Source organism: Ursus maritimus, unplaced genomic scaffold (genome assembly GCF_017311325.1).
Source record: "Ursus maritimus isolate PB19 unplaced genomic scaffold, ASM1731132v1 scaffold_14, whole genome shotgun sequence".
Classification (NCBI taxonomy): Eukaryota; Metazoa; Chordata; class Mammalia; order Carnivora; family Ursidae; genus Ursus; species Ursus maritimus.
Window position 1 is genome coordinate 60,817,557 of NW_024423786.1, and position 19,182 is coordinate 60,836,738.

Sequence of the window (19,182 nt, forward strand, 5' to 3'; positions counted from 1 at the left end):
CCCCCCCCCCCCCACACACACACCGGCAACCCAGGGAGTGTGTTGCCGGGATGGTTAGCCCAGGTTAGTGCTCCCTCTGCTGGTAGCCCTCTGTCTGTTAATGCGGCCCCAAGACCCGTTCTGCGCCTGAAAGAGGATGCATGGGACCAGAGCATCTTCAAAGGTCCCTTCCAGGGCCTGGTCCACTGCTCTGTGAACTAAAAGAGCACAAGCACGTTCGTAACACAAATCAACCCGACGTGTTACAAAATCAACACAAACACCCTCCAGCAGACAGGACCCAGGATACACCTGTCACCCCACCATTTCACAAAATCCCACCCCTGAAGACGACAGCCAGTTCTGAAGCCGTCTTGCCAAGCCACCCAACACCATCACCACTCACGGGCTCCCTTTACAGCCCGGCCGGCCGCAATCGGCAACCCTCGCAGTGAGCATCTAGTGGGTGCCGTCCTGTGGCAGGACGGGGTGGCCCCTCTCTCCTTGAGCAGCCCACAGAAGCAGCTGGGCTCCACGGGCCCAGCCTCCTAATCGGCATGTGCCTCCCGTCCAGTATCACCTGCATACGATGTAACTGTTGCCAATAATCCTGATGTTTACAAATTCTTGGTCTTGGGGCACCTGGGTGGCTCAGTCGGTTACAGTGTCCGGCTCTTGGTTTCAGCTCAGATCATGATCTCGGGGTCGTGAGTTTGAGCCCCGCATCGGTCTCCCTGCTCAGCGGGGAGCCTGCTTCTCCCTCTCCCGCTCCCCCTGCTTGTATGCTTTCTCTTTCTAATAAATAAATAAAATCTTTAAAAAAAAAGGGGGGTATGGGAGTTTCATTTTACACTGAGTTTTCATTAGTAATGACTGTCCGCACTTCCCAAACATTTCTTTCACATATTGAGATGATTATATGGTGTTACTTTATTGATGTAATAAATTACATCGTTAGATTTCATCAGGGTGAACCGATCTCTCATTCCTCTCATTCCTAGAATAAACTAGACTTCAGCACGGCATATTATCGTCTTACTATGCACTATTGGCCTTCATTGGTTAATGATGTATTTTTAAGATGGTTGTCACTCAGTGAAACACGTTTATAATTTCATTTTCTTAATTACAGCTAACACATTGCAAGCACTTGACATGGACGGTCATGACGGCACAACAATCCTGTAAGACAGGCGCTCTTATCATTCCCACTTCACAGATAAAGAAACTGAGGCTTGAAGAGGCCCGATTACATATCCGGGGTCACACCAGGGGAAGTGTGGATCTGGGACTGGAACTTTCTACCGGAGACCTACCTCCCTTCTTAAGCGCATCACCTTGGCTGGGTGCTGGTATCAAGGTTCCCAGTAACATGATCTGGGGAGCATTTTTTCCTATACTTTCGAGCAGTTTGAGCGATTTAGGAATGAGTTGGTCCTTGAAGGCTTAGTAGACTCTCCCTTTGCAAGGAGGGGGATTGAGATCTTTAACGCCCTTTTCCATTTATGTATGGTTTTCATCTCTAGTGGCGTTAAGCTTTCTTTGTTGTTTTCCTAGAAAATCATCTCCTTCACCGCAATTTCCAAATGTGTTTACATAAAACTGCAAGTCGTGCTTTCTTGTAATTTCTTCAACCTTCTCAATTATTGGCGGTTTGTCTTTCCATGCCTACCGAGTGTCGTACGTTGAATGCTCTGTTGTCTCTCCCTTGATGGGGACTATCTCTGGGGTCTTTATTTTATTGGTCTTTTCAAAGAATCAGTTTTATGTCTGATTCACCAGATTACATCTAATTTCTAAAACTATAATATAGCTATCCAAAAAAACAGAACACAGGAACATGACAAGCTGGGTTCAGAGCCTGCGTACTAGCTCTGTGACCCCGGGCAACTTGCTTAGCGTCTCTGAACCAACTTGCTTAGCTCTCTCCCCTGTAAAATGCAACTACCATTTGGGGTCCTGGCCAGTTCCATTGGTAGAACGTGTCGCTTGATCTCGGGGTTGTGAGTTCGAGCCCCATGTGGGGGGTAGAGGTTATTTAAATTTTTTTTAATCTTTTTAAAAAAATGGAACTACCATCTATTGAACACTTATATGTCAGGCACTGTATTAAGCATTTTAAGTAAAGCTCCTTACTCACTTTGTATTTTAAAATAGCGTACCTAAGGGATTTGATTTAGTGACTGAGACATCCTAGATCCCCCAAGAAACAGTAGCTACTGTTGCTGTTGTGATGATTTTCTAGGTTAGACTCCCCACTGGCTTCTAGGAGGCAGCCCTCCACCCTCACTCTCTTGCCTACCATCGCTCCCACTGTGATATTGCCATTTACAGTAAGGAATATACATTTGGGCTCCTCCCATTCCTGGCACAGAGCTCCTAAAACCCTTATAATTCTGTAAGCGTGAAAGTGTTAAAGGTGTCTTGTTATCATAATAAGGCCTTTCAACCACACCTGAGTCTACCGTTCCTTCGGTGACTTCTGGAAAGCCCCTAAGGATGGGGTGGCTGCCAGGAGGGCCAACCACGCGATTAGAAGGTTGGAACTTTCAGTTCCAGTCCCCAGCCTCCGGGGAGGAGAGAGGGGCCAGAGGTTGACTTACTCCTCAGTGGCCAAGGATTCAATCAATCGCACCCAGGTAGTGAGACAGGAAAACCCTAGCAGCAGGGGTTTGGAGAGCTTCCAGGCTGGCAAACAGCATGGAGGGATAGGGAGGGCAGGGCAGCCAGAGAGGGCGAGTCAGCCCTGCACCCCGTCCCACACACCTTGCCCAGCGCATCTCTGGCTGTTCCTGACTTATGTCCTTTTATAATAAACCAGGAATCTGATACATAAAGTGTTTTCCCTGAGTTCTGTGACCCGGTACAGCAAATGACTGAACCTGGGGGTAGGGAGTCGTAGAAACCTCTGATTTTTAGCTGGTGGGTCAGAAGCGCAGGTGACAACCTGGGATTGCGGTTGGCATGGCGTGGGGGGGGGCGGAATGGGGGGCTGTGGCAGTCTTGTGGGAATGAGTCTGAGCCCGTGGGACTTGCCATTATCTGCAAGGAGACTGTCAGAACTGAGTTAAATTATCTGACACCCCGCTGGTCCCCCCCCCCACATTCTGTGGCTAGAAGTATTGAGTGAGAGTATTGGGAATAGTAATAGAGTATTCTGTGAGCAGATAAAACAAAAACAAAAACAAAAAAACACAGAGTGTTTTCCTTTATAACGACAAAAATGAACGTCTCCAAGTCCTTGGGAAATGGAACCAGAAAGGAGCAGGATCCAGGGACGAGTTCCTGGCATTCCCAGGCAATGAGATGGTAATTAAAACTTGTTAGGAAGGTAACACACGTCTGCACCGAACGGAGTCAAGCATGAGAAATGAGGACATTCCTGTGACGTCAGAGGGCTTGTGAACAAGACCAGGAGGGCAGAGGCAGGACAGATGACCCCACATGTGAATGGAAATACTGATAATTGGGGATCAAGGGGCTGCTCCCTTGGCCAAGCGGACCTGACAGCCTCCTCACCTGTTCCTGCCTAGAACTGCCCGTCCCAACCATCCACACAGCCACAGAGGCACCCTTGCTAAAACATAGACTCAGCCATGTAATGCCTTAAAGCTCTTCAGTGGCTCCCCATCATCTTCCGAATGAACACTGCGCCCGCACTGAACCATTTGCAATCCTACCAACACAACAACGGACTCACCTTCACTTCGTTTCACTTGGTTCTGTCCTTCCTCCTGCCTAGAAACTAACCCTGCCCTTCCTTTGTCTGCCTAGCTCCTACTTGTCCTGCAGGTTTCAGCTTTGATGTCACTTCTTCCAAGAAGCCTTCCTGGGTTCGCCCAGACTCAGTCAGGTTGCACAAGTCCCCATTCTCACCTCTATTATAAGACTAAGCTCATGAGGATAGGGTTCACATCTGCCCACCGTCTGACATGTTGCAAACGCTCCTGATGTGTTCACACATAAATGATGCCTGCAAGACTGTGATGCCCTTTTTCATGTCCCTGTCTGTCTCCTCAACTAGAGCATAGGAATCCTAAAGGCAGGAAGGTCTCATTCAGTTTTATATGCCTGGTGCCCAGTGCCATCTTGACATGTGGGAAGTATCCAAAATAATGTGTGTTGAATGTTTAGATGAATGGATGAGCAGTTAATGGATGGATGGATGGATGGATGGATGGATGGATGGATAGATGGATGAATGGAGGGACAGATGGGTGGATAGGTGGATGGATGGATGGATGGATGGATGGATGGATGGATGGATAGATGAATGGATGGATGGATGGATGGATGGATGGATGGATGGATGGATGGAACAGTGGATGGGTGGGGAGATGGATGGTTGGATAGATGGATGAATGGAGGGACAGATGGGTGGATAGGGGGATGGATGGATGGATGGATGGATGGATGGATGGATGGATGGACAGATGGGTGGGTGGATGGATGGACGAACAGATGGGTGGCTGCATTTGCAAACTGGTGAATTTGATAGACATTGTGTCCCAGCTACTAAACTGATATTTTCTTCAGTGTATGTCTTTGGGGATCAACTATCATTTCTAAAGAAACTGACAAATCCAAGACTAGCTCAGCAGTGGGCAAAAATGGCAGCACTCAGTCCCCAAACCTCCCTGGAACAGCTACCACCACTGCCACTGCCCAGGCCCTGTAAACCTCCACCCCCGCCCCAACCCACACCCCATACACACCTGGTCTTTGGGCTCCTGGCTGACCAACCAGAAGAGGAGAAGGTTGTTACAGGTGACATTCACTTCTGGGAGCGTGTCTAGGTAGCTCTTCAGGGTGGCGGTCCCCTTGGTCTGGGGTGGGGGCTGCCTCATGGATGACGGGGTATTGGGCATCCAGGCCCCAAAGTCATGCTGTAGAGACCCCACCCCCATTGAGTCAGCTGGCCAGAGGGAGAGAACCAGCTCCTTCATCATCCCTGATCTTGACCCTACCATCCCAGGTCTCTCAGTTGAGAAATGAAAGGATGGTGGAAAGGGAAGAGAGGAAGGGATGTAGGATAGAAAGTTCCAGATATGGGGTAGGAGGTTAACCCCTTGTCACTCCCCCCAATGTTCTAGGACTAGGTGGAGTGAATCACCAAGGAAGGAGCAGAACCCAAAGAGGGCCCTAGCCAAAGGGCTGGCATGCCACCCGGCACAGCCTGATTCTCCCCTTGGCCATGTCTCCACCATGACAGGCCCTATAGGTTTTATTCCCTACAAAACACCAGCTGGCAACACCACTACAATCCTGAACCCCACTCCACCCCTGTCCTCATCCAGCACTGGCCCTTCACTCCTTCACTCCACCCAGTCACCACCCAACCTCAGCCCCAATCGTAAACCCACCCCAACCCTGACCCACCCATGCTCTCAACCCCAACTCTGGCCTCACGTCCAGTGCTGAGCCCAACCCTGCATAGCCCAGGGCCCCCAGGCCTGCCCCCTGACACCTCACCTGCCCACTGTTGACAGCAGCGTGCTGGGCGGAGCAGTTGAAGATGATTGCAGTGAGGAACTTCACCAGCTCTCCTGGAGTGCACAGCCGGCGTGGGAAGCCTGGGTGTGGGAGGAAGGGAAAAAGGGTGTGGAGGGAGGGGACCGGATTCCGAGGGGCAGCTCTGGGCTGGGGCTCACCGCAAGGGGAGAGTGAGCATGAGAGGGCTGAGCGTTTGGCCACCGCTGTCTTTTGATTAAGATTAGGGCTGGGCTGAGGTTAGGGACGGTCATCACCATCTGAAGGGGGTCAGGATAGGAGCTGGCTGCTGGGATCGGACCAGAAAATGCCCAGCCAGCAGAGCTCACACGGGAGGAGCCAAGTTCAAGCTGACAGCCAAACTGGCTCTTCTCCCCTCTTCTATCTGCAGCCCCTGATAGCACTTAATGATTTTTCTAAGATTTATTTATTTACTTGAGAGAATGAGAATGGGGGTAAGGGCAGAGGAAGAGAGAGAATCTCAAGCAGACTTCCCGCTGAGCGTGGAGCCCGACGCGGGGCTCGATCTCGGAAACCATGAGATCATGACCCAAGCCAAAACCTCAAGAGCCAGGTGCCCAACAGACAGCCACTCAGGCGCCCCAGCACTTTATGATTTAATTCTCCCCAGTTCACCAAGATTTGTCCAAGCACCCAATGGCAGATCATTGACAAGGCAGGTGACCAGAGTGTGTTACTCATAAGTGCGCAGGGATGGAAGCAGAAGGGGGCTCCAAGGCCAGGGCTTGGCTCTCTGAGGAGAGCGCAGGCAGGGCAGAGACAGACACCGGGGCTGGGGCGCTTAGGGGAGACCTCCCTACAGGAAGACAAGGGTGAGTGAGCTCTGAGAGGCAAAAAGATGACAGAGGAAGAAGGCATTTTCTGCCTCAGCTGGGTCCTCTCCTCTCTGTACATCACTGCTCTCGTCCAAATCAACGGCTTTAACTGCTCCCCACTGGCCGATGACTCCCAAATTCACACCTCCGGCTCCACCTGGCCCCTGAATTCTAGACACAGCCGTGGGCGTAAGTCCGCGGCTGCCACCTGACACTCCAAGGTAGGTGTCTACACGGCCTCTCAGACGTCACACCTGCAAACCCTGATGCTTGGCCCCCTCCCCCACACACTCCCCAGACCTGTCCCTCCCACGGTGGTCCCATTCCCGCAGCTTTATCCAGTCGCTCAGACCCCAGTCTGTGCATCCCCTCCTCTTTTTATCTCATGCCACGTATATCGGCAAATACTTTCAGAAGCCAATCCCACCTCACCAGCACCCAGTCTCCATCATGTCCCTCCTGCATGAACCCACCTGCTTCCACTCTTGTCCCTGACGGCCAGAGTGACTGATCCTTTAGAATCATCAATCCAATCATGTCACCCCCTTGCTAAAACCAGTTATCCGCAGAACTAGCTCTCTCACTTCCTTCAGCTCTCTACTCAAATGTCACCTCCTCCAAGAGGCCTTCCAGGACCTCCTAGCTGAAATAACCCCCTACCTCACGTGCTGTTTCCTTTTCCTGAGCGCTCCTAACCCACCCCCTGACATATTTGTTTGGTGATTCTCCGAATCTCCCCACTAGAATGGGAAACTCTGGGAAGGCCAGGGGGAGTTTCGTCTGTCCTGTTCACTGCTGAACCCCCGGAACAATACTTACTGTTACGAGCCCAGTAATTACTGGCTGCCTGGAGTGAATATCTAAGAAGGTAAGAAGCAGAGCGGGAAGGAATGAGGAGGCATCAGCAAGGCGAAGGGACAGGGAAGGTACTTATTGGAGGTGAAGCCACAGCACGTGCCAAGCCACGTGGTTTCTGGGCACAATTTTGGAGGACTGTCAGGGTGGCGGCCCCACAGACCTGATGGGTGGGCAGCAAGAGGCTGGGAACAGTGAGGCCTGGAAAGAAGCAGCTGCCACAGTATGAGGACTGGAACTGGGTGGTGACAGTGGGACATGATGGCGACAAGAGGAATTGGCCACCCAGCCAGATTTAGGGAATCAGGAAGACAGAGTGGGAGCCAAAGATGGCTTCAAAGTTTGCAGTCAGGATGCAGAGGGTCGGAGGAAGGACCGGGCATCTGACTGGGAGCCTGTGGGAATTTTCTGGATGTTCCCTTGGCGGGGGATATTCTAACCTGGAAGGGCCGAGATTAAAAGGCAAAGGAAGTCAGGCCACCTATGGGAATTTTTCTGTAGCTCCTGTGGTTAATTTGTTCCCCTTGAAATATGGAAGCAAAAGTCACACTGACTGAAGTTAATTAATGAGTGTGCCTCGCCCTAAACCAGGAATCTGCGATAAGCTTGCACGGTCGGAGCTGTTCGTCCATCTGAAGAGTGCTCTGATGTTCTGAGTCAGAGACAGGCTGAATACAGTAAGATAGGAGAGTCAGCCCACAGTAATTAGACCCCCTGCCCCAGGTCTTAAATAAGAAACAGGCCCAAAGAGAAAAACTACCCTCAGAGGAGGAAGCCGCCAGGATCAGGTCAGCCCAGGATTAACAGTGGGCTTGCAAAGCAGGGGACGGGTCATCCTTTAAAGATCCAAAAGAGGGGCGCCTGGGTGACTCGGTTGAGCATCTGCCTTCAGCTCAGGTCATGACCTCAGGGTCCCAGGATCGAGCCCCACATCGGGCTCCCTGTTCTGCGGGGAGCCTGCTTCTCCCTCTACATGTGCCATATTGGAGTTTATTGTCAACTCTGTCGAGCGTGCTGACAGTATCGTGGTTGTGTAGAAAAACTTGGGTTTTTTTGAGTTGCATATTGATTGGGAGTAAAATATGAAATATGCGTAATTTAAAAGACTTCAGCAATTAATAAAAGCAACAGGTTAATCAAATGAGTGCTGGTTGAATCTGGGCGGTGGGTGAATGGGTGTTCGTTGCATTATACTCTCTGCTTTTCTATGTGTTTAAAATTCATTGTTTAAAGGGAAAAAAAAAGCCTCAGAACCTGTAGCTTGTAGTTTTTGTGTGCTGGTCTCAAGGGTGACAAGGAGACAGAGAAAATGGAAAGTTCTTCAGGGAATGGGGGGTAGGGGGATTTCTAAGTCTGAAATCAACTGCAGAGGAGAAATGGGAGAAAGGATCATTCCAGCACGGGAGGGTAGAGAGGAGACAGAGACCCAGGCCGGACAAGCCAACATCTGGGACAGGGACCTGGGAAAGGCCCAGGAGGAAGTGGGGGCCTCAGAGGATGCTTCCTCCCTGGGCCTAAGGGAAGACTTTAAGGAAGGGGAGGGTGGTCTGCTGAGGTTAAGCAAAGGAGGCAGAAGACAGGGCCTCTGGGGTCAGTGGGTCTCAAAAACCTTTCGGGCAGTGTCAGAAGAAGTGGGGGAAGTTAGTGCCAGGTGACAGGTGTTGATAAGGAAAAACTAGGAGGCAGCAGGACCATGTCATTCCAGGGGGCCAAAAGAAATGAGAGAGGTTGGTGGCTCGAGGGGCCACCTGGAGGAACAAGCATGAGGAAGTATGAGAGAAGGTTCCGGAATCCTCAACCTTTGAGGCTGGAGATGGCTCCTACCACATGATGGGACATGTCCATAGAGCTCAGCAAGCAGCAGTGAATGGACAGGCTTGAGTAAGGGTCGAGGAAGAACCAGAGGGTCACAGTGTAGTGGCTTCGAGCAAGGACTTTGGAGACGGTGAGAGCCAGCTCTGGATCCCACCTCTGCCACTATCTGCAAAGCCTTCTCTGTACCTGTTCCCCATCTGTGCCGTGGGGCTAATAATAGGATGTAGTTCAAAGACTTGTCCTAAGTAAGAGCTAAGTAACAGGTGAGGCCAGAGGGAACACCAGGTCATTGGGAGCTCGTGGTGGGGGGATGGGATACCTGAGCTTTCCCGGCCCAGGAACGCCTGAGCAAAAATCTCGCCGACCCAGGCCTGCAACTCCGAGTCCTGCCGGACAGACGCATCGCTGGGATAATAGTAGCCCACGATTTCTGAGACAAAGCTGCAGGAAAGAGATGCTCGTGCCACAGGGGTGACCTTGGGCTCAGGCCTGGCCAGAAATCTAAGGCCCAGTGCCACTCAGGCTGGGGAGAGACAGCCAGTGTCCATCAAGAGCCCACCACAGTCCAGTGGGAGCTCCCAGATCCAGATGGAACCTGAGGTCCCAGGTTTGGGCACCCCCGAGTCATGGGTGCCCTGGGCCTCCTTCCCACCCAGGGGTCTGGGGGTGGGGAGTGCACTGAGAACAGCCTGGGGGCCCCACACCTCTCTGTTGCACCTGCCCCAATCCTCGGGACACTCTGTTCTCTCCTTCCTCCCTGCTGGTTCACACACAGCCCCGCCCCTCCCCAGCCCGCAGCTACCCGTCATTGCATTGAGGACCCCAACCCCAACTCTCACCCTTGGGGTGCTCCCTGCTGGGGCCCAAAGTACCCGCGACCCCCAGCTCCAAGCGCCCTAGCCTGCATGAGAACAGGGGTCCGCACTGTCCCTGAGCCAGGGGGCCCTGGTGGGGTCCCGGGCCCGCACCCCGCACCTCTCAATGGCCGCCCAGATCCTCAGGCCGTCGTCGCGGTAGTGGTAGTTGGGGATGGCCAGGACGCCGCGGGCCCGCACGCTGTCCGGAAGGCAGAAATCGGTGTAGGTGAAATGAGCCAGAGCGGTGCTTATGAGGTAAAGGAGGCCTTGCCTCCCGACCGAGGTGACCTGAGAACACAACACAGCTCGGCTTGGGGACCAGACCAGGCTGGTGACTCAGCCGAGGGGATGTTCCAGTACCAGTTAATCAAGGAGTCCAAGACCGCGCATCAAACCCCCACAGGGACTGACGCGGGCTGCGAAGGTTGCGGCCCTACTATGTGCATGGGAGGAAATCCTAGGTATTTGTTAACTGAAAGAAAGCAGGGTCCGCGGTGGGGTGGAGTGGGGATGTGATCGAGGGGGGCTGCCGTGCCCACCTCTGGGAGACTTCGGACGCCGGGCCTGAGGGGGCGGGGCCCGGGCTTGTGGGCGGGGCAAGGAGGGACCAGAGGGGAGAGGCGGGGCTTGTGGGAAGGGTCTCGCAGGGACTGTGAAGTGGGATCGGAGGCTGAAGAGGCTTGTGGGCGTGGCAAAGCGGCCTCGGGGCGGGGCTTCAGAGACGGGGGGGCGGGGGCCGGAGGCCGCACCTTGTCCACAAGGCCCTCGGGGTTGAGCAGTGTGGCCCGCGCGATGGTGTTCACCTGCAGCGTGTAGCGAGTGTGGGGGAGCAGGAGCTGCGAGCGGGATGAGGAGACAGGAGCCGAAGGTCAGGGGAGCAGGCCGAGCTGGCCCGCCGCCTCTGGCCCCCGCCCCGGGGCCGCACAGACCTTGTAGATAGGATGGCAGAGCGGCAGCTGACGAAGCGTGGCCACGGAGAAGGCCTCGCATAGCAGATGCGTGCACAAGAAGTGCGTGTTATTCTCGTGCACCAGGAACTCGGAGTTGCGCACCCACGTCTTGGCCAGCAGCCAGTCCCAGTAAGAGTCAGTGGGCAGAAAGATGGGGCTGTCGGGCCCGGGGGTCTGGCTGAGCTGCTCCCAAGAATAATAAGGGGGTGAGGCTCAAAACTGCTAGTGTGCCTCCTGAGCCCGCCCCCGGAATCCCGCCCCAGGTCTCACCTGGATGGCCAGGGGCACCAGCGCCCCCTGCGGGTTGAGCCACAGCAGGCAGAGCGGGGCGGCCACGTACTGGGGGCGGCCGTTGAGGCAGTGGACAGGGGCCTCCGCCAGGATCCAGTAGTCGGCTAGGAAGACGTTCCCCCTCTGCGGAAGGCACACGGAGGCTCACAGCGCCCTCCGACCCGCGCTGCGCTGCCCTCTCTGTTCTCCGCCCACTCCCACCCCAGCCGGGGCCTCGGTAATTCTTGGAGGCTGCACTCGTGGCCTGAGTGAGCTACTCCACCCTCCCCAGAATGTCCGGAATGAGGTCCGCCTGAGTCCCTGGTTGCGCCACCTCCCACCTGGGTAAGCTGGCGTCCTCTCCCCATCCCCCCATACCTGGTCCTTCCCGCTCTCTCAGCTCAGTGACCCTGTCAGTATATCCAACAACAGGAAAATGACCACACTCTGAGAATTGCCTGCCCCATCTCCAGCCTCCTGGAGGGTGCCTGAGGGCTTGGCTGTCCCAGAGAGACTGACCATCGTCTTCTCCCACGCCCTTGGAGCTCCTGTCTCCATGACTGTTCCTCTTGTATGCAGTGGTACTGCCTTCCACCTGTCCTAAAATCGCTTTCTTTGGGCCTCAGCACTGGGGATCTTGGAGGCCCCAGAACACGGGCAGGGCCTCGTCTTCCATGCTGTCCTGCTCCCTCCTACCATCCACCAAGTCTCACCTCAGGCTTCCAGCCATGCCCAGCCCATCCGGCCCTCATCCCCACCTGCCCCAGTTCAAGGGTGCGAGGCTGGCTGCAGCTCCAGCCATCCCATCCTACCTCCACACACATCCCTTGTCTATAAAGGCACCTCACCCACCTCTAGTTCCATCTGCAGGCAGGTGTCGGGTCCCAGCAAGGGGGCCACCACGTCATTGGTGACGGGCAGCTTGCTGGGCAAGCTGGAGAGGCAGTGGAGCATGACGGGGTTGACGCCGTTCAGATACTGGTAGCCGAAGAAGGTGTCCTCACACCAGTGCTCCGTAACGTACTCTAGGGGGCAAGAGAGGGGGCTCCTTGGTCTGGAAACTGCTTCCCGAGATCCAACCCTTGACCGTCTCCCTGGCAAGCAGAGTATCTCTCTGTCCTCACTCCCCTATTCCTGTCCCCTCCCAGAGAAAGGGGAGGTGGCGTGAGCTCCTAAGGGGAGACTGCGAGGTGGCCACCCATGAGACCAGGAGCCCCTCCCTCTGGGAATCCCACGGTCTCCCCGAGAGGGCTGAAAAAGGGCCCATTCCCAGAACGGGGCGCAGGGCTCCGAGCACAGAGTAGGGTGCCTGGCTCTGTGCACCTGAAATGACCGTCTTGTGGCACCAGAAGATATTCCGGATGTCATCCAACTTCTTCCAGGAGCCCTTACGGTCCAGCAGCCCTCGGAGCTTCATGCCCAAGGACCTGAGGGGGAGGGGAAGCAAGGGTGGGGCCTGGGGCTGCCTGGGGCACTGTGCCCCCGGCCTAGAGGCCTGGAGGGACCCGGCCAGGTCCATGTCCAGAGCAGACGTGCCTAACAGTGCACCGCGAGAGAAGTCTAGCGGCCCGCTGAGGCTTTGTAGGGATGAGCCCGTCTGTGTATGCCCACTGGTGCACACGGCCAGTCTTCGCTGGTGCCTGGCCTTTCCTCAAGCTTCCATCTAGTCACGGGCCCTCACCGGCCCCCGTCTGGGTAGGACGCCAGCCACCAGCTGGTCCCGACCAACCACAGCCTTCTCACAACACATAACCCGAGATGTACTTCGTACACCAGACTCGTAAAAGGGGGGGCGGCAGCCTGCGGGGACCATGCACTTTTCATTTAGTGGGTGTCTGTACCGTCCGAACCTTTTGGAGCTGTGTTTCTCGTGGTGAGCCCAGCCTACATCTCCTCCTGCTATCAAACCTAAGACACACAGTCCGCCAGAGCGCGGCCTCACACCCCGCAAACCCACACGAAACGCCCCGCACTCCCTGCGTTATGCGGTAAATCCAACGTCCTCCTGACGCCCTTTATTACACACGACACCGTGGGCCCCTTGCGGCCAGGCCCGGCCCTGGATGACCCGACATACCGGTTCGCGATCACCATCAAACGGAAGGGAATGCAACGCCCACCAGGTGGGTTTGTGGCAAGCAGTGGGCGAGGGGGGCTGTGGAAGCGTGCTCAGGGGCCCCAAAGGGTGTGGGCGCCATGACCTCCCAAGCCCGGGACAACTTCCTGAGTGTCCACTGAGCTGCCCACCCCTCAGTCCACAGCATTTGCCCAGTTCCTGCCCCATAAGGCCCCAAAGAGGGGAAACACTGGGTGGGAGCTCGTTGTTAAAGCAGAGAGCAAGGAGGGGTGTCTGGGGGCTCAGTTGGGGAAGCGTCTGCCTTCAGCTCAGGGCACGATCCCAGGGTCCTGGGATAGAGTCCCACATCGGGCTCCCTACTCAGTGGGGAGTCTGTTTCTTCCTCTCTCTCTGCTCTTAACCTCCACTCATACTCTCTCTCTAATAAATAAATAAATAAAATCTTTAAAAAAAAAAAGGCAGAGAGAAAGGAGGCAATAAAGAGAAAGAAAACGTCTTCCTTTTCCAAGGGCCTGGTGTGAGCGTCCTTCAGAGTCCCTGCCATGGCCCCGCACCGAAGCCCTGCTACCACCCCTGCTCTCCATAAATCCCCAATGGCTGCCAAATGCCAGCTCCCTCTGCCCACGGGCCCTTCTCTGAGCCCCACGCAGGCTGTCCTCGTGGCCTCCCGGCGCCTTCCCTTGCCTAGACCCACATGCCTCTCTGGGGACAGCTTAGGTGACCCTGGTCCCTCAGCCCTGCCAGGGCCTCTCGCGGGTCTTTGCCCTGAGGCCTGAGCCACCTGCGACTACCTTGCGCTCCAGCCAGGACATCCCCAGCTCCCCGCCTGCCCCACCTCTGCCCCCTTCCTACTAGTCCTTCTCCCAAAGAATCAGTTGGGCACAGAAGCCCCAAGGATGAGGATCTAGCCCCTTGTCCCAAACTCCTCTGGGCCTTCCAATGCAGCCCCTGCACAGATGGCCAGCCGAGCCTCTCCGTCCTCCCCAAACCAACCTGGCTTTGCCCAGTATGCACCCCCTCTCTGCTCACCTCTCCTCTCCATGGCCCAAAGCCTGCTTCAGTCCCACCTGCCTTCCCAGGGGCCACCTGCTGGCCCCTGCTCACCCTGGCTGACTCTGGTCAGGAGTGTCAATGGTACCCCCACCATAAGTCACACTCAGAGACCCAGCTGTGGACTCGAGCTGCTAATGGCCCGTCCAGTTCCTAATTGACTGTGCCACACATCTCCCTAGGGACTCTGAGCTCCTCGCGGTCGGAGACGACATCCTAACTCTCAGTCACATCCACTGAGAGACTGTTTTGTACTGGGTGTCGTCTCGCTTACTCTCACCCAGACCTGTGAGGCAGGCATGGGTGTTACTGTCATTTTACAAACAAGGAAACTGTTTAGAGGCCATGTGAAGATTAAGGTCACACGGCTGGAAGGTGTTGGTTCTGGGATCTGAACGTGAGGTGGTCTGACTTCACTTCCTTAAAGCTTCGGGGCCGGGCCTCCCTGTCCTGCTCAACACGGTCCCACCTACAGCGCCTGGGACCAAGCTCTGCACTGAGAAAGCGCTCGGTTCATTTCATAGATTTGAGGACTGGAAAGAGAAGGGATCACACAGGAGCAAAGAGGAGATGATGGGGAGACAGAGAATGGAGAGAGAAGAGGGAGACCAGGGATAGAGAGGGGGACAGAGTGGGGAGACCAGGAGAGAGAGGGAGACTGGGACAGAGAAGGGGAGACCGGGGACAGAGAGGGGGAGACGGGGGACAGAGGGGGGGGAGACCAGGACAGAGTGCAGGGAGACCAGGGACAGAGAGGGGGAGACTGGGGACAGAGATGTGGATGTGCTTGGCAGGGTGGAGCTAGAAGGGAGAGGGACAGGAGTGTGGGGAGGGCAGTGGCCTCACGCAGGGATGGCGTTGAATAGCAGGGAGGCCGTCTTGGTGGCTGAGTAGCGAATGTTGGGCTCCATGTGCAGCAGGGACGGGAAGTCAATCTTCATGGGGAAGCCAGGCAGGTGCCGATTCCCACTGCTGTGGAGGGAGGCGGGCGAGGCAGAAAGACAGACACCGGTCAGACGGACCTGCAGCCCACTCCCCTTCATTCCTTCCCTGGATCCTCCCCTGGCTCTGGACTCCTGCACGACCCTGTCTGCTCTGGCCTAAGCCACCTCCCTGCCAGACCCCCAGGGTCCCCCCACATTCTGCCCCTGACTCTTGGATTACATGGCACTGTCCCCTTTTCCCCGCTGTCCAGGCCCCATCATCCCAACCTTCACTTCACGCCCCTCCACCTTCTTCCCAAGCCTGGGGCTCCCCTCACCTGTCCCCTTGGTCTGCCCGAGGTGTCATCTTGGTCAAAGCAAACTTCTTGTCTGTCTCCATCTCCTCAAAGCTGCTGACGTCTATCATGCCAGGGAAGCCGGGGGCATAAACCTTCCAGCTTCGGGGGGGAAAGAGGTAGGGGTGGCTGGTCAAACTTAAGGTAAACATAGACTTTAGCTTTTAAAGACACGACTTTAAATTAAAACTCCCCAGAAACTACCCACTTTCTGGGTAGATGACAAAGCATTGGAATTTTCTTCCTGAAGGCACTGGGCTTCGGGTTGGGGTAGCATTTGAGGGTGACACGAACGTCTAGACCAGTTTGGAGTTAGGTGAGATTAAGATCATGGCTGGTTTGGGGGGAGGCTGAGGCTGGGCTGAGATCTGTCAATGCCAGGGTCATATCTGACATCCAGGCGCCATCAAGGGCAGCTGGGGGGGGGGGCGGGGTTGAGTGTGGTCTCACTGATGCTATTGGGACAATTGTCGATACTGGCGTTCTGGGTCTGGACTCGGGGTCAACCTCAGGTAGAGGTTAGGGTTACATGAGCGTCCTGATCAGAGCCGGGCCCCCGAGGTTGGATCTGAGCTCAGAGTTAGTGTCAGTCTGGTTGAGGCTGAGGTCAGCATAAAGGTGGGGAGAGAAGTTGAATTAGGCCACCCTCACCGGTAACATTCCTGTCGGCCCTGGAGTTCCCGTTTCCTGTGGTCCAGAAGGAGGGGAAGGGAGTCCTGACAAATAGTTTTTGCTGTGGGGAATGAAAAGTACTCATCACATACGTCTCTTTTCAAACAGCACGTCCTCCAGCAAAGCTTGCCTGATTGTCCTTACCCTTGAACCCAGTCCCTCAGTGGCAAGGATACCCCATGTTCTTCATGCATTCATCAGCGAAGGGACTCACGACAACCTCACCCCCAAATTATAACAATCGTCCTAATTGTATGTTTGTCTCCTTCCCAGGGCTCTTTGGGGGCAGAAATTACATTGTAGTCATTTTGTGTTTTCCCGGCACGTAGGGCAGCGCCCCGACACCGTGCACGTAACGAGCACTTGACAAATGACTGATGAACAAATGTATTTTGGGAAGCGATGGGTGGATGGATATGCTAGGATGATTAGGCGGGTCTCTGAAGAACTCGCTAGGGGGCCGAGGGTAATGGTCACTCTCCTCATCTTGACCTAGAATATCACCTCTCATCCCTAAGACTCATGTCAACATGCAGACCAGCCCTGGTCATGCCTCTCGGGATCAGACAGCTCAGGAGACGTGGGTGGGGGTCAGAGGCTGAAGGAGCTCGAGCTTGGCATCCTTGAAAGCCCCCCCCCCACATGCAAGAGGGAATCCCAACAGGGATAGTCATAGGGACTTTGTCCACACAGGAAAAGCCAGTGGTCGTCGGCAGGGCCGTCCCAGTTAAATTCTCTCAGCTTCTGCACCTGTCGACGCCCAGTTACTCTGCTTACAGCCTAAGTCTGCTCTGGGTGCAGGAGAAATTCACTCTGGGGGAGTGCAGAGGGAGTCGGCCGAAAGCAAACGGGGTCTCTGTGTGTTTGCATTTGTGTGTGTGTCTATGAGTCGTGCGAGCAAATGCGTGTGTGTGTGTGTGTGTGTCTAGCCTCTGTGTCTCCAGAGGGGTGTATACTGCCCAGAAATTCCCTGCTGAAGTTTCAGGGCTGGAGAGGCTCAATTTTGTTCAGAAAGCATCTACGTGGGAGCTCTGAGTTCCAGTTACCCTAACCCCACCCCCGTTCCCCGCAGCCTGGGCTCTGTGCGACCCCCACCCCCTGACTCCAACAGAAGCCTTCTGCAACCCAGGCCAGCCGCTGCCTCTGGCCCACCTGCTCCTGGTCGCAGCTCTATGGTGCAGTAGCCGTCAATCCACTGATAGCAGGGGAAGTGGGAACGGGTGCCATCGGGGGCCGTGACACAGAGGCAGCTGCAGTACCAAGAGTCCTTGGGGAAGAAAGCGTAGCGCTCCTTGTGTAGACGCAGCAGCAAGAGCTCGCCCAGCTCCGCTGAGCAGCGCACCTTGTACTTCTGTACCTGAGGGGACCAGAAAGCAAGCAGGTGAGAAGCGAGGAACTGCAGGGGCATCCTTACACCTTGCGGGGTGCGTCTACGCCTACGCCTGTTCTGTTCTGGCATATAAGCCTGAGGGCCGCTAACCCATGCGGGGCCTTTGTATAAATTAGGAAAAGGCACCCCTTCATCCAAGCAGAAGTGGCCACAGCTCCCAGAGGCACCGTGAGTGAGCAGAGTGGATTCTGGATCTCACCAGCCTTCTTGGCTCCCGCACCCTTGTGTAAGCCACCAGCAAACAATCCTGGAGCCTGACGGAAGCAAGCAGATCCCCTCCAGAGAAGAGGAAACCCCGACTCACAGAGGGCAAGCGACTTGCCCAAAGCCCACCTTCCATTATGGGAGGAAGTAGGAAGCAGGTGGAATTCTCCTGACCCCAGCCCCCAGTTCCTTCTTCACAGCCCTGCCTGGGGAGAATGTACCCTGTCCCCAGGAAAGACAGAGACCAGAACAGGCTGGTGAGGAGGTCAGGGCCGGCTCCCTGAGTTCTGCAGGGCTGGAGGAATGACCCGGGGGGAATGACCCTCCCCTCCTTCAGGGTCCCCTGCCAGCTGGCCCTCACGGGTCCCTCCTCCTTCTCCTCCGTACTTACTGATCCAGGGGTGAAGTCCCTGCCCAAGCGATCCAGCAGCTGCTTGGGGCTCTCACCACAAGTGCCCACCAGAGTGACAGAAATATTGTCCAGCGTGCCGGCCATCAGGTAGGGCCCCGTGGTCACACACACGCGGTACACGGCCATGGCGGGAAGGAAGGGGGGATGCCCCGGCAGCCGTGGCCACAGCAGGAGCCCGCCTTGGAGGTGAGCTGCGGGCGGGGCGGGGCTGAGCTGTCGGGCTGTGGAGCCCCTGAGTGGGGGGCTGGGGCCCCGGTAGGTAAGCCTCCCAGGGAAGGCCCCGCTCTCTGGGATGCTCTGGGGCTCGCTCGCCTCTCTCCCCCGAAGCTCCTGGTCTCTGTCCTGGCTCACTGCGGGCTCCCTCTCCCCACCCTAATAGTTGTTTGCTTGCCCCTGGCACAGCCGGTCTCTCTGGCTGGCAGGACAGGGCTCACCCAGATGGATATCAGGAGCCCGAGTCCCACTGGGAAGGGAGGGAGGGACCAGAGGCCGAGAAGGAGACGAGAAGCAGGTAACACCTGTGTGACTGGGACACTGCCCTGCTCCCGGTCAGGGGCCCGCTGATACCCTGTGGCCCTGGTCCGCCCACTCCCCAACTTGCCCCGAGACCCCTTCCTCCTCTCAGCCAGGCCTGGGCACGGGGCACCCGCATTCCCTTCTTGTGAATCACCCATGTGAATCAGTCTTCGCAAGTGAGCCATACTCGGCATAAATCACACGTGACCGCGGCCGCCCGCAGGCGAGTCGCCCCTGCAGAGGAATCAGGCACAAGTCTCCTGTCGCTCCCCACTGCGCACCACCTTCCCCACGCCCAGTCCCCTGGGTCCCCGCTCCGCGACACGTCCGATCTCGGTCCCTCCCTCGGGATGGCGCCGGCAGGGACCAAAGTGGACCCGGGGCTCACGGCGTCTGAAGGCCCCGCGTGGCCTTTGTTCCAGTCGGGCCAGCCCGCCGCCTGCAGGGCGGGGGTCAAGTGCCGGGGAGGTGGGGTGCCCGGGATCTGGGTCATCCCGGCCGCGGACAAACCGCTCCGCCGCGGAGGCCCG

At 56.0% G+C, this 19,182-nt stretch overlaps 1 protein-coding gene across 2 annotated transcripts in view; it reads right to left on the reverse strand.

Moving 5' to 3' along the window:
- ALOXE3 (arachidonate lipoxygenase 3) overlaps nucleotides 1-18,277 on the reverse strand; it is a 19,451-nt gene extending 1,174 nt beyond the window's left edge. Inside the window, exons 1-14 of one of the 2 annotated variants that reach the window (XM_040628222.1) lie at nucleotides 18,116-18,277; nucleotides 17,283-17,487; nucleotides 16,110-16,191; nucleotides 15,441-15,560; nucleotides 15,026-15,151; nucleotides 12,376-12,479; nucleotides 11,905-12,077; nucleotides 11,053-11,196; nucleotides 10,762-10,965; nucleotides 10,582-10,668; nucleotides 9,951-10,120; nucleotides 9,295-9,416; nucleotides 5,452-5,552; nucleotides 4,695-4,865 (exon numbers count right to left, since the gene is read on the reverse strand). In XM_040628222.1, the coding sequence (XP_040484156.1) occupies nucleotides 4,695-4,865; nucleotides 5,452-5,552; nucleotides 9,295-9,416; nucleotides 9,951-10,120; nucleotides 10,582-10,668; nucleotides 10,762-10,965; nucleotides 11,053-11,196; nucleotides 11,905-12,077; nucleotides 12,376-12,479; nucleotides 15,026-15,151; nucleotides 15,441-15,560; nucleotides 16,110-16,191; nucleotides 17,283-17,487; nucleotides 18,116-18,262 (1,956 nt within the window). In that variant the 5' untranslated portion in view covers nucleotides 18,263-18,277. The remainder of the gene's footprint in view (nucleotides 1-4,694; nucleotides 4,866-5,451; nucleotides 5,553-9,294; nucleotides 9,417-9,950; nucleotides 10,121-10,581; nucleotides 10,669-10,761; nucleotides 10,966-11,052; nucleotides 11,197-11,904; nucleotides 12,078-12,375; nucleotides 12,480-15,025; nucleotides 15,152-15,440; nucleotides 15,561-16,109; nucleotides 16,192-17,282; nucleotides 17,488-18,115) is intronic. The other variant, XM_040628221.1, reaches the window with a different exon arrangement.
- Between the last annotated feature and the right edge of the window lie 905 nt (nucleotides 18,278-19,182).